This window comes from Plutella xylostella, chromosome 9 (assembly GCF_932276165.1).
Source record: "Plutella xylostella chromosome 9, ilPluXylo3.1, whole genome shotgun sequence".
Classification (NCBI taxonomy): domain Eukaryota; kingdom Metazoa; phylum Arthropoda; class Insecta; order Lepidoptera; family Plutellidae; genus Plutella; species Plutella xylostella.
In genome coordinates this window covers 3,924,999-3,939,101 of record NC_063989.1, presented here as the reverse complement: position 1 = coordinate 3,939,101, position 14,103 = coordinate 3,924,999, and the positions used below count along the sequence as shown (strand labels likewise).

The 14,103-nt window shown below is 37.1% G+C and overlaps 2 protein-coding genes across 4 annotated transcripts in view; one reads left to right on the top strand and one right to left on the bottom strand.

The window, feature by feature from the left end:
• Positions 1-1,918, top strand: part of LOC125488965 (A disintegrin and metalloproteinase with thrombospondin motifs 3-like) — a 30,703-nt gene extending 28,785 nt beyond the window's left edge. Inside the window, exons 8-9 of the mRNA XM_048623084.1 lie at positions 757-889; positions 1,192-1,918. Of these exons, the coding sequence (XP_048479041.1) occupies positions 757-889; positions 1,192-1,455 (397 nt within the window). The 3' untranslated portion in view covers positions 1,456-1,918. The remainder of the gene's footprint in view (positions 1-756; positions 890-1,191) is intronic.
• Positions 1,495-11,407, bottom strand: LOC105382150 (odorant receptor 4-like). Of its 3 annotated transcripts, XM_048623012.1 has the most exons (9): positions 11,244-11,407; positions 10,514-10,762; positions 8,412-8,680; positions 7,818-8,019; positions 6,545-6,644; positions 5,421-5,525; positions 4,893-5,054; positions 4,187-4,271; positions 2,187-2,530 (listed from the first exon to the last, which is right to left on the bottom strand). In XM_048623012.1, exons 1-8 carry the CDS (start codon positions 11,387-11,389, stop codon positions 4,218-4,220), a joined length of 1,287 nt encoding a protein of 428 aa, XP_048478969.1. In that variant the 5' UTR covers positions 11,390-11,407; the 3' UTR covers positions 2,187-2,530; positions 4,187-4,217. The 3 variants fall into 3 exon arrangements, with proteins under 3 accessions (XP_037963454.2, XP_037963458.2, XP_048478969.1); XM_038107526.2 differs by lacking the exons at positions 2,187-2,530; positions 11,244-11,407 and adding an exon at positions 1,495-1,540 and having other exon boundaries at positions 4,214-4,271; XM_038107530.2 differs by lacking the exons at positions 2,187-2,530; positions 11,244-11,407 and adding an exon at positions 1,504-1,537 and having other exon boundaries at positions 4,214-4,271.
• Positions 11,408-14,103: the final 2,696 nt, after the last annotated feature.

Sequence of the window (14,103 nt, the reverse complement as noted above, 5' to 3'; positions counted from 1 at the left end):
GTGTGCTCAACAAAACTAATTACATTCCATGAGAATCATATCACGACTGCGAAGTTGGGAACAATCAGAAAGCTGATTGGATTAAGAAGTTCCATACTTGCCTCTGGAAGTTGTTCTGAACGGTGAGCCGGTAACGTCCCCCGCTGAATGCAGATCACACAACTCCAGATCACACACAAGTATTTAGCCAACAATTTAAACATGTGCCAAGCGAGTGAGCTGTTCCTCTGAAAAGTAATTACGAACGCTTTCATAAAGTTTCCGTTCATATTTTGTATAACATCGAGAATTTGGGTAAGTTAATCGGTTTAGCATGTGAATGCTTTCTTTACATTTGAGTACCTACAAGTATATTTTAAATGCGTTGTTACGTAAGTTAGGTCAGTAGACCAATGTAACTAACGAATAATTTATGTCAATAAGTATATTGACATAAGTTATTTTAACAAAATCACGCCCTAACGAAACCATGCATCTCGTAGTTTTTTGAATCACCGTAGTGTTGTTAAAAGTCATCTCCTGGTAGAGATTTAAGAGATAAGGCCGCCTTTTTATAAAAATGTATAATATCTTCTCTCATCGTCCAATATTATTTAACTAAGCAGCTAGCCTGAGCACTCGTAAATCTATATAAGTGAGTACTACCAATACTACTGAATAGATAGATAGTATTTACAATAATCCTCCCGCCCCAGATCTGACTGAAGCACTTTGAATTTATAATTGAATTGCTTGAATACGTCCTCAACTCCTCAGATTGACGTCTCAGCTGGAGCTGATGAAGCAGCAAGTGTCGCCGGCGCTGTGCCCCGCGGAGCGCCCGGCGGCCGCGCGGCCCTGCAACCGCATCCCCTGCCCCGTCTACTGGCAGGAGACCGACTGGACTCCGGTAATTTTATATAGGAGGGCATAGACATATAACCTCGCTATTTGTATCGCGCTGGAGATACCTACTAGGAGCCGTGGAAAGATCAGGTTAAAGAAACTTTGACCAACCTATTTTGTCTAAATATATCGAAGTCGCGTTCGACTGGTTAAAAACATGATGTGGTTGACAGAAGAAAAAGAGGCGATCCTTTTACGTTACGATCGAGTATCATGAAAGTGACGTCCTCCATCGTAGCTCCTCTTGCGCATAAAACATACCTACCCACCTACTACATTCATAAAAATATTCCTTCACCATTTCAGTGTTCCGCCACCTGTGGACCAGGAGTGCAGACGCAGCGGGTGGTGTGTCCGGCGCCACACGAGGCGCTGTGCGGGCCGCGCCCCCCCGCGCGCCGCCGCCGCTGCCGCCTGCGCCACCGCTGCCACCGCCACAGACAACCGCCCACAGACAACACCATCCGGGCCTGTGACCTCGTCATGCCCGAACTCCTTAGAGGGTACTGCAAGATTGCTTACTTCAGGAAACATTGCGGGAGGACTTGCCGGGATGTCGCAGGCACTTGAGGTGGAGGGTGAAAGAGGTTGGTTTCGATGGTTGATATCTTTGGTGGCGGCAGTGGTGCGTTGTCGATATGATCACAGTATGCTGCTGAAAAGAAAGTTGTAGAAGTATGTGTGTATGCAAACGTTAATTAATAACTGTATACTTTTGATATTTTTTGTATGATTTAGAATAATTTTATAAGAGCCGCGCTATTTTGCCGGTCATTTTTACCCGACTGCCGAAGGAGGAGGGTAATGTTTTTAATTTTATCAGTATTACTCGTTAAGTCAATAGTAGTAGACGTAACTTTCGTCGTAGAATAGCCGTTTGTAGAATTTTCTAGTAATATTTGAAGGAATTTGTAATTAGTATTAACATTAACATTGTATCAAGATAAATTCCATAAATAGGTTTAATAATTGTAATGAATTAACACTGCCTTTAATACTGCCAAGCCAAATACTTACAATAAATTATTGAGTTCACTTTTTTGTTTTATTAAACTTTGTTACACAAGTTAGTACTGCAAATGCATCACGTGTGTGAAATAGCAGCCACATGAACTGAATGAGAGATAGAATAGAACAGTTCCGTGGAATGACGTACGTTCCTGCACCCCGTATTGATCCAATCAGCTTTGCTATTGGGCGCTAATGAATACCGTCTATTTCGGTAGGAACACACGTGCATATCTAGCGATAAAGTGAAAATAGTTACACAAAATTTCTGGATTTCCATTCAAAATAGTGTGTAATAGTTTAAATATTTTATTAATATATAAAGCAGACAAGATTGCTGGAGCATTATTAGGTATATTTTAAAATCTACTTCGAGATGAACTGAGAACTCTGTTGCCTACGTAACAGCAACTAAAATATACTTTATCATTCATTCTAAAATTAGCTATGCAACATCATTGATATAATACTGATATAACCATGACAGTTTTTACGATAACGTTATAATTTTAGCACTATCTACAGCAAGAAAAGATCATACGATTGCTTTTTTATTCATCCAATATACCATGTAATAGACCCATAGAACAACCCAGACTTGGGGAATAGACCTCACGATTCGATATAATCACATATACAGGGTTATTGGTAAGTAGACCGGATCCTTTCAGGAGGTGATAGAGGAAGGCATTTCCAGTCGATTGAACCCAATAATGCATTATCCTAAACTTAACCATTTCTAAGATATTTAATATTTAAGGTTTTTTAATTTTTTTGCCAAAATTTTATGCTTAAAACCAAAAATAAAAAAAAAACAATCATATTTCAATAATTTTTTTGGTTGTTTTGCATAAGTAACACCTTAATAAAGGAATTAAAATAATCAAATGTGCATTATTCGACTTAAATTAGACATAATACCTCAAAATAGTTAAACATTTTGAAAATTTTTTCAAAAAGCAAAAACAAATAAATTAAATTAAAAAAGATTTTCATATGACATTTTTTTGTGCACTTCAGCTTAAAAACATGGTTAACTAATAAGCTTTCAAACAAGATAATTGAATACCAAATCGATTAAGGTATCACCAAGATATGGCCAAAACAACCAGAGAAAGCGGAGAAAACTCAGCAGGGGTTTCCATACTAAAGTCAACAGGACTGAAAACAATCACACTTTTTAGGGTTCCGTAGCCAAAATGGCAAAAACGGAACCCTTATAGTTTCGTCATGTCCGTCTGTCCGTCTGTCCGTCTGTCCGTCTGTCACAGCCGATTTACTCGGAAACTATAAGTACTACAGTGATGAAATTTGATGGGAATATGTGCTGTATGAACCGCTACAAAAATATGACACTAAATAGTAAAAAAAAGAATTGGGGGTGGGGCCCCCCATACATGTAACTGAGGGATGAAATTTTTTTTTTCGATGTACATACCCGTGTGGGGTATCAATGGAAAGGTCTTTTAAAATGATATAAAGTTTTCTAAAAAACATTTTTCTTAAAGTGAACGGTTTTTGAGATATCAGCTCTCAAATTCGTAAAAAGTATGTCCCCCCCCCTCTATTTTTATAACTACGGGGTATAAAATTCTAAAAAAAATAGAGGTGATGCATGCTAATTAACTCTTTCAACGATTTTTGGTTTGATCAAAGTATCTCTTATAGTTTTTGAGATAGGTTGATTTAACTGTAAATTATATTTGCTGCTACGGAACCCTTTGTGCGCGAGCCCGACTCGCACTTGGCCGGTTTTTTATTACCTTTAAATTGGGCTAATTTTGTTAGTTTTCCTGTTGAATTTTGTCCGTCTGTGCTGGTTGTTTTGGCCATATCTTGGTGATACCTTAATCGATTTGGTATTCAATTATCTTGTTTGAAAGCTTATTAGTTGACCTTGTTTTTAAGCTAAAGTGCACAAAAAAATGTCATATGAAAATCTTTTTTAATTTAATTTATTAGTTTTTGCGTTTTGAATATTTTTTCAAAATGTTTAACTATTTTGAGGTATTATGTCTAATTTAAGTCGAATAATGCACATTTGATTATTTTAATTCCTTTATTAAGGTGTTACTTATGCAAAACAACCAAAAAAATTATTGAAATATGATTGTTTTTTTTTTATTTTTGGTTTTAAGCATAAAATTTTGGCAAAAAAATTAAAAAACCTTAAATATTAAATATCTTAGAAATGGTTAAGTTTAGGATAATGCATTATTGGGTTCAATCGACTGGAAATGCCTTCCTCTATCACCTCCTGAAAGGATCCGGTCTACTTACCAATAACCCTGTATGTATACCAGACGATTTGATTACCTACCTAATTATTCCGACGTTTGACGAAGCATGTTAAAATATGAATAGGCTGTGCTCAGGATCTGAAAAAGAAAATGATATGTCCTATAAATAACATGACTTCGATTCCTATACGATTTAGAATTGAGTTTATACTTCATTAGTAGGTTCACCATGCGTTTTTAAATCCTCTCATCCTTATACATGTGTACGGTCAGCTTCATAAGTACACACTTGTCAAACGAACAGGGCGGCTGTACCATCCTTAAATTTTACCGAATGAACATGCAGTTTGACACGGTCAAGATACAAAAGTGTATAACTACTTAAGGAACAGACTGTACCTACCTAGCCGCGCCAGCCCCGCGCGGTGCCAGCCCGTAGAACCTCAGAATAATATCTAGTAACTAGTAGTATGAAGAAATCATGCCTGCAAAATGTACGCCAGTAGTTCCAGCTGAGCACTGAAGAATTCTTCCGTGCGGCGGCCTCCAAGACGAAAATCAGTAGGATGATTGCCAACCTTCGCTAGGAGACGGCATTAGAAGAAGAAGAAGAACTAGTAGTAGCTACACGCACCGAAGAGAAGGTCTCGAGGCCCAGCACGGGCAGCATGGTGACCTGGATGGTGACGGGCCCCGCGCGGTGCCAGCTCGAGCAGAACCTCAGAACAATAACTAGTAACTAGTAGTAGCTACACGTACCGAGGAGAAGGTCTCGAGGCCCAGCACGGGCAGCATGGTGACCTGGATGGTGACGGGCTTCTGCGCGCGCAGCATGACGAGCCGCAGGTCGGCGTGTACCAGCCGTGATAGCCCCGCGTGGTGCCAGCCTGAGTAGAACGCTGACTCGCACACCTCGTAGCCCTGGACCGGGAATGAAGACGACTTTTAATGAAGATTAAGAAAAAAAGCACCTTCACTGAAGATTATGAAGAAGAGCAGTTACGGCTGATAATGAGCTATAACGCATAGGCCGTAGTATATAGTAACACACTATCACGGAAGTTATACGGACCGGTCGCGTCAGAATTTGAAAACACGTCTTGGTGTCTTTCGATTGGTGTCAAAGAATCCTTACTTTGGGTTAGAATAATATTTTACACTTTTTGAAACTATAGAACAAGGCGGACTCGATGTTTGAAAATTTGAAAATGAAAAGTGCAAACTTATTCACTTACAGGGTGGTATTAGTTTTGAAAATTTCTAACTGCAATCTGATGTATTTGGTACCTTAGAGCGCAGCAGTGAGCTCAGGTAGCAGGGGATCCACAGCTGCAGCAGCGCGCCCACACACAGCAGCGTGATGCAGATGTCCACGTTGCCTTGCTCCAGTTGCTACGAGAGAAGCAATGGAAACTTGAGGAATTACGGAATTATACATGAGGGAGTTAGTTCCTACTACAGGCAGGCAGCGGCGCCGCCGCCGTGCGGACCCTGGGCATTCAGTGACTGACCAATTCTTTCACCATAGAGACATAATTATGTATATTATTCTAGACCAGCTCCGGTCTTTTTTGTAATTAATATGCAAAGAATAATAAGCGATATCAACATAAAGTCGCAAGGTTTGTAGATACAACTTAATTATTTCAGCATAGTACCCCGTACTACTTAGCAGCGCAAGTTTATAAAATATTGTAGGTGTAAGCAAAGCAGGTCACGAGCTAAATTCAGTAACTGCATAATACGGATACCGGTGATTATTGCGCTTGCCACATATTGCCGTTTATTTGGCCACATGTGCTTTGGTTAGCAACTATGTAAATGGCAGTAACTGCACAAATGAACAGATTTGTGAAATTAAAGCCTAAGCTAAGCAGTTTCCCAAAGCTTTCAAAAAGTTTATATACTTATTTATGTTATGATAAATTGGAAACCTATTAGTTAAATTGTTAGGTACTATATGTGACAGTGTTGAATTTTAAAAGTGTTGCTTTTAGGAATTTTAAGCTACATAAATGTAAGGTTGATTAAATCGCTTATCGCTTCATCATTGATCGAGCGCGCGCTCGGCGTGTGACATCGTGACATTCCACAATAACACCCTGTGGTTTTCCTGATTACGCCAAAATTTCAGCATAAAATGTTGTGGAGGCAATCTATTAAATTTGCGGTTTTGTAATTAATATGATTCACACATTTTAGACATTTTTTAAAATTTATCCAAAATATAATCTATATTCCATGCACATGGAGTAAGTACTCTTTAAGTATATACCAGAGTACGCTAATAATTCACCTACTCGTAAAGTAAGTGGAGTGAAGTTGATTTTAAGACAGGATATGAGAGTCCTATGAAGAATGCTGCGGCTTGATGAGGATACCTCATCGTTGAAACCGACAATAAAGCTCACCACAGATATGTAGAAGGCCATGAGACACATGACCATGGAGCTGAAGATGACCTGGTACGCCATCACCGTGCCGTACACCGCCAGGATGTTTGAGATAAGACTGAAAAGTTATCGAAGTTTTCATTCCAAGTTAATTAAAATTTAAAGTTCCATGTGGTTCCATCGCAATTGCCAGGACCCTTGCTGGAAATAGGACTCCATCATCCAATTACTACCTGCTACCAGTATAAGGACGTTCGTCTAGCTGTCGTAGCTGAACGGGGGAGTTTGCCTGATTGTGATCTTTACGGTGTGATCCTAACGGTTATCCTGAAATTTTCACTTCTGCTGCATGCGGATTTCAATAATGTAAGTATGTCGTTAATTGGTTCTTATTCGAAATCCGTTATTTCTGAATGTGATACTTCAGAAATCACTAGCATTATAAATTCACCATACATTTGAAGTAACATAAATTTTGCACGGATCATCCAGCTTTGTTCCTACGTCTGTAATCTAATCACTAATCGCACTCTACAGTGCAGTGCGCAGTACAGCCCGAACTGAAATACGGAGATAAAGCCGCACTCTCCGCTGAGATTTAATTTTAATGACTCTAGAAGTGCTCTCTCCTGAAACAGGAAATTCCAATAGAACTTCGCCCGCCAACTGTGATTCCAAGCATCTGGCTGGCTGCTGGGTTTTTAACTCGGAAATGAATGATCCAAGTTTATTTTGAAAGAAGACTTAGCATTATTTATTAAAAATTCTAAAAGTCTCTTAGCGTTAAGTTTGAATGAATTTACATTATATAATTTAATTACATATCTCTCGGATAATATCACACTTTTCATTTGCAAATCTGGAAATAAGTGTAAAAGAACAGTACATTACTACCTATACTTATGTATTACTAGCTGTTCCCGCGCGCTTCGCTTCACCATAAAAAGTTTTCCCGTGGGAATTCCGGGATAAAAAGTACCCTATGTTCTTTCCCAGGGTCTATACCATATGTATACCAAATTTCATTCAAATCCGTTCAGCAGTTTTGGCGTGAAAGAGTAACAGACAGACAGACAGACACAGTTACTTTCGCATTTATAATATTAGTTAGGATAGTATACAGGAATAGATCGCATCGTAGTGAGAGGCCTATGTCCAGCAGTGGGCAGCTTTAGCTGATGATGATGATTATACAGTGTACCAAGTTGGTGATACCAAGCGATATTACTATGGCTACATGATCTTACAAGCAAGATTAAATATCATAGAACATTATTTCCTCAACACTCACGTAAACACAGCATTGTGCCAATCCACAATATTCTTCATCCTAAGCTTGAAGACCGCTTTGGCCTCCTTATACCTCTCGTCTTCACTATCCAGGGTTGCCACCTCGTCGTCCACGTCATCGAACAGGTGCTCCAGCCCTATCATCACCATGTTGATGAGGAAGTAGCAGTGCAGCAGCAGGTGGAACACGATGTATACGTATGCTGAGAAGAGAAGGGTTATTGAAGTGTAAAATGATGTAAAGCTGCAAACCTTAGTACTGGAATTCCTTGTTATCCTTTTATAATAAAGCTAGTTAGCCTTTAAAGGTTTTCCCGAAGGAATTCTTTTATAAAAATAAGCTTATTAATTAATCTACGGTAAAAGCTTCCTACATAATAGTAAATAATAGTAACTTGGCTAGGTAGCTTTTGCGAAATAGTAATAAACATCCACCCATTATTACAAACATTCATGTTCAGTAGACTCTTCTTTCGTTACTTTCTCAAGTGTGATCTTCCGCTAATGTGATCGTTTAACTTCCGTTACACTATAAAACATTCGGACGCAATATAATAATTACATCTCTATATCTAAAATACTATCAGGTACTTACTCGTAAACGTAGTAGCAAAATCAATGATAATCAGATACATCAATCCCAGAAACAGCTCATAGTTGGGCGACCGGTGCGGGTCGTCGTGAGGCAGCCACACCGGGAACACCAGCGGCCGGTGGGAGCCCTCATCATGAGTCACAAACAGGCAGTAGTACAGGATGGACACCACCGACAGCAGGATGTACATGGACGCCACGAAGATCACGAAGATCAGCCACGCGTAGCCGCACTTCCAGATGTTTAGCTGGCCTGCTAGGAAATTGGACCTGGAAATGAAAGATGGTGGAAATACAAGGTGGACCAAAAAAAGTCATCCGATGTTATTTGGCTCTCATTTTTTTTCTAAATGAAAAACTTCGATTCTGGTTTTTGATTATGTTTATTTGAACCTTTACAATTGTATAGGCGCCTTCACAATTGATTGCCATACGGGCTCGTTTTATAGCATTTCTCATCACTTCAGCGAGAACTTCAGGCGAGATATTCTCGCACTCGTGTTGAAGTACTTAATTTCTTCTAGAGACGGCCATTTGCACAAATAAGAGCAACTTCCAATAGGGTGATTACTTTTGGCCCACCTTGTATCATGTTGTTTGACAAAACTGGGTGGTGGCTGGTCCGGAATATAAGTACCTACGCAATTAGACTATTCCAACGGCCATCAGACCACGAAGTAGAAGGATAATGGAAATAAAATACATAAATGAAATTAGGCAATTGTGTATATAAGTGTTATAAAAACTCAACCGCCGTGTGTGTTATTTTATTCACCCAAATAAAGTTTTACGTCTACAAATTTCTTTCTTTCTTCTTTTAAAAAGAGTAATAAGTAGTATCTAGTAGTAGTTTCGTAAAGTCAGGCATATCTATCCAGACCCCTTTTAAATTTAGGAAGAAAGTCGCTAATTCATCTTGATTTTATGGTTTGATGACTGCATCGGATGACACTGCGAAGGTGTGATGTAGAGTCATATTCAGATTTCCGAGGTACCTACCTATGTAAAATGTCATACTCCATATTAGGGGTTCAGCAAGTATTTTAATAATCCATATTTCGAGTTATCAAATTATCGATTTAGAAACAACATGATGTTACTCAAATCATGCATAAAATATTGGTAAAAATATGTATCACTTACGTTAATAGCGATAAAATAACACTGTTTTTTATCATTTTAAATATACATACTAAGTTAAGGTTTTCTAGGTAACCATGATTTTTGCGTCAACAATTATCGTGTCATATTAAGATTCCTAGAAGATATTTTGTACCACCGAATTATGTTATAAGCTTGTCACGTTCATCATTATTATTATGTAATCAAGCATATACTTCAAATGTTATTATTTGTAAAGTTATAAGCTAAAAATCATGACATAGTATTTTTCCTTATACCGAGGGTACCTCGGAGTTAGGAACATCGTATAAAAATCGGGCCATTATACCGAGGTATTTTGTTTTTGAGTTTAAAGGGGTTAAATTAGTTTAAAAAGAGTTAAAATTTAAATTTAATGTAAGTATAAGAATATAATAAACTAAATATAAACTATTTACAAAGTTGAACGTCGTATAAATATTAAAAAACACAATTATTAAATATGGCTGGCCTTACGTAAGCCGGATCGCGTTTGTATGAAAAACATGGCGGCGTCGCCCTCACGGCACATTACATGAGTTTTTAGTAATTTTAGGCAATTTTAAACATATTTACTACATCAAGTAGTTTCAGTTAAAGATAATGAACGATTAAATGTAATTTTAGAGTATCCAAACCTATTAAAATGAGTAATAATCATGAAAATAAATATAACTCGAAATAAGGACGCCATTTTGAATACCGCGAAATATGGACTCTCTACCTTATGTACTACTTCACATACTGAGCAACTAATTGTATAGAATTTAAATAATCTCAACGTTATTTTTAAATCGGTAGAAAAATATAAACAATCGCTCTGTATTCGCTGGACCTATCTCCTGACACCACTATACAAGATACATATCAATGCGTTCCTTTCTAGCCACAGCCATCATCACACCTTACTTCCCACACTACACTTGGTCAGGTCTCTAGTTTCTAACTCATCCATCAGCTTACCTGTACGGCTCTCCCAGCTTACTAATAGTCACAAAGTCCTTATCCATGCCATCGACCAGCGCATAGATCTTATCCGACTTCATGAAGTTGCACAGATACAGGAAGGGCACCACCCCTATAATGACGCAGTAGGCGAAGGCCTCGGTGAACAGCGCCGAGTCTTGCTCCTGTAGTGCGTGCCACATGGCCAGGAGCTCCAGGGTCGTCGCCACTACGCTCAGGCAGATGCAGATGGCTGGGAGAACGAATCTGGAAGCAGCTGCAGCTGGGATGAGAGCTTTTTTGGATTGTTATCTTAGGGCGTGTGAGATTGGATTAGTGGAAGGGAGTGAAGATCAACAAATAAGCTTTAATAGGTTTCGCCACCATGATGAAAGGATTGGTGTAGGATGTAAATGATGCATAGAGGAGGCTGCTTTGGTGCAACCAGTTTAAACTTTAAGAATATTTATACACAAAGGTTATTTCGAGACTTCGGAGTAACTCGCATCTTCACGGTCACAAAGTTAGTGTACAATAATGGTTTCAATAGAAGGAAGCAGGTGCAGTACAGGTGATATTTAAAAAAACATTACTTAAGAAATCGTCTACCTATCATATCTATGATGATGATGATGTTAACGATTTTTGCTTCATGTAAGCTATCTCGGCTCGAAACATAACATGCCAAAATTGCCGACTTAAGCGTGCTCAAACGTAGCCAAAACACGATTTCCTCATGGTAACAAACCTTAACAGTGAATCCTTGTTATTGAAGAAGAGTCCGTTCATAGACAGAAGGACGCGTATTTGGGGGTGAAAGTCGTGCACGTGTATGACGGGCGCCTCGAAGTCGAAGCGGTGCTTGTTGAAGCTCTGTCTCAGGGAGTTCCCCATTGCGGATCACCCTGATACTGTGATGAAGTACTGTAAAGGTACGTAATTCTGCAAAACGGACTATAGACAGGAGGAGGAGAGGAGTTGCGAAAATTGTCTGGACGTTTTAATTACTAGTAATGAACGTAAAAGTAAGGTACTTGCATGTTAATCAGTAGACGACTTGCTAATGGAAAGTATCAGAGAAAAGCTGTAAAAGATATTGTGATTTCTTTTAAAAAGTATAACGATTCAATTACTGAACCGAACAACCTGATATTATCTGTATTTTAATTTAACTAATGAGTTGGAAAGAAATCTTTCTGTGTAATTGGTATGCGCCTTCTAATGATGCCTAACTGCTATTCAGAGGTAATCAATTAGAAAAAATGTAGCGTTTAAAATGAATGCAAATGAATTCAATTTAATCCCTATTTCATTTTCTTTCATATTATATCTCTTCTGATAATAGTTTTTATGTACTTACCTATATAAAAATAATAAAAATCCACTGTTTGTAGTTCGTTAGTCTCGCTAACACTCTGGAACGACTGGATTGAGATAAGGAATATTGAACTAAATGTGTTAATTAAAATGACTATTTAACAGCGAGTTGTACATTGACTTTAATAAATAGTACTTACTTTGTTTTAACGATTAGGTATATAATAACAAACATTGAAATATCACATAACTTATTATATCGAGATCATAATATTGTCATACATACTTTGACTTATACTTAATTAACGTAACCAAAGCCGAAGCCTAAAGTAAACTACATGTTCTATAATAATATTACTAGTGCATTAATTACATTACCACAAATCCTAACAATATACATAAATATAGAGACGGTTGTATAGGTAGATATAATATTATCTTACATAGGTTGATGCAATAAAGAAGTTTCTCTACCACTAACAACTTCAATATACAACGGAAATACACAGTGATAATACCTATTAAGGCGGGTCGATTTTTATACAAAAGTTTCGGTAACAAAATAAGTTGATCTGAGCCGCGAGCATAGCATCTTATTTTCGAATCTAAACATATGGAAAAAGACAGTATCGACAACCGTCACTATTTTCGAATCTACACAAACATATGGAAAAAACAAATACCACTTTTGGAACTAACAAATTTGCCTTACATTTTGACAGTGACATTTGACGATACGCAACGTAAACGGAGGTTTCGAATCCTGTGCTCGCGGCTCTGGAGAAATCTTTAATTCAATGTTTTATGTTTGGATTTTCTATAGCAAATTCCATGTTTTGAACGTATCTCGTAGGGCTGAAACCTTTACTATGGTACATGCATAGACCTACTAAGTACATGGGTTCATGATACTTAATGAAAACCATTTTATTACTTCTCATTCTAATAAAATATTATTCTATAGTCGTTTGCAATAGAATCCAACAATCATGTAAACAAATATGGCGGACTGACATTGACAGCGTATTGTTTATGCCCATAGTGATGTCATAGTGTTCTAATTAGATTAAATATATAAGCCATAGACTATAAAATAAAACTGATTATATATAAAAAAAAAGTGTAAAACAAATTTTAATCTTCGTCTTCATCATCATCACTATCAGAAGTGTCGCCGGTGACCGTAATTATAAATGGAACCACTGTGTCATCGCTTGCCGTGTCTTAAATGCCATCTAGCTTTTTCATTTCTTCCTCTTCCTTTTTTCGTTTTGGTTAATTATATTAAGCTCTCGAAAAAAATATATTATTGTAATCAAATAATATTAAATTAAAATAATTTATTAAATTAAAAATAAAAAATAACTTCAGATTACGAACAACACTAACTTTTCAATGACTTATAGAGTTCGATGAGTAAAAAGCTAAGATGACAGCTTGTCAAATACTTCGAAATTTTTACGTTGAAAATGTTTTAACAAATTTAACTTATAAATACAGGTTAAATCGTGTTGAAGATAATGTGAAAACAATGGTGCGTTCGTTGAAATCAGACTATGTTCATAATTGATCGTCAAATGTATGTATAGACGAAGAGTTGATAGTTGGCAAAAAATGCTTTTGCCAAGCGACACTACTCTTACCTAGCCCCCACTATTTACAATATATTTAACTCTATATACAAGGTGAAGACAGCTAGTAACAATGCAATAAAAAACATATTAATCGAGTGGCTGCGGACGTTTGACTATGTGGGTCTCGAGAATCTAATAAGCAAGAAGTTGTAGTGTCGTGCTTGTTTAACTTCTTTGCATACTTATATTGTATACATATTTAAGTAATTTCTTGTACTCACTTAGAAAAGCTCAGAACTGTTAGTTTGTTTTGTTATGTATCATTTTATAGAGAGTGCTGTTGTTCTTACCTACAATTAAAGTAAAGATAATTACATATACCTACATTACATACAATCGCAAATTATTGTTATACCTACCACAAAATATTGTCAAAATGAGATTACATTACTTTTTATTTAATTTTGCATGTTAATTATAATTAAACTAACAATATACTTTGTTAAATTGTTTAGTTAACATATAATTTAATTATTCATAGAGCGTCAAAACTTCTGTACAATTTCTGGGAAGGCACTGACTCCTGACATACAGGTGCTCCTAGTTTAGGAGTCAGGGCGTCACCATTTAAGTTAAGTTTTTATTGCACAATAAAATTATGTTTATGTTTATGTTTATGTTTATGTTTATGTTTATGTTTATGTTTATGTGAATACG

Excerpts from the sequence above, each read along its gene's own strand:
- LOC105382150 (XM_048623012.1), bottom strand. The coding sequence starts at position 11,389 with ATGGGGAACTCCCTGAGACAGAGCTTCAACAAGCACCGCTTCGACTTC. Across the intron at positions 8,020-8,411 it reads TTTTGCTACTACGTTTACGA|CATACGTATACATCGTGTTC; the intron begins GTAAGTACCTGA and ends TTCTCTTCTCAG. Across the intron at positions 5,055-5,420 it reads GCTCACTGCTGCGCTCTAAG|GGCTACGAGGTGTGCGAGTC; the intron begins GTACCAAATACA and ends TTCCCGGTCCAG.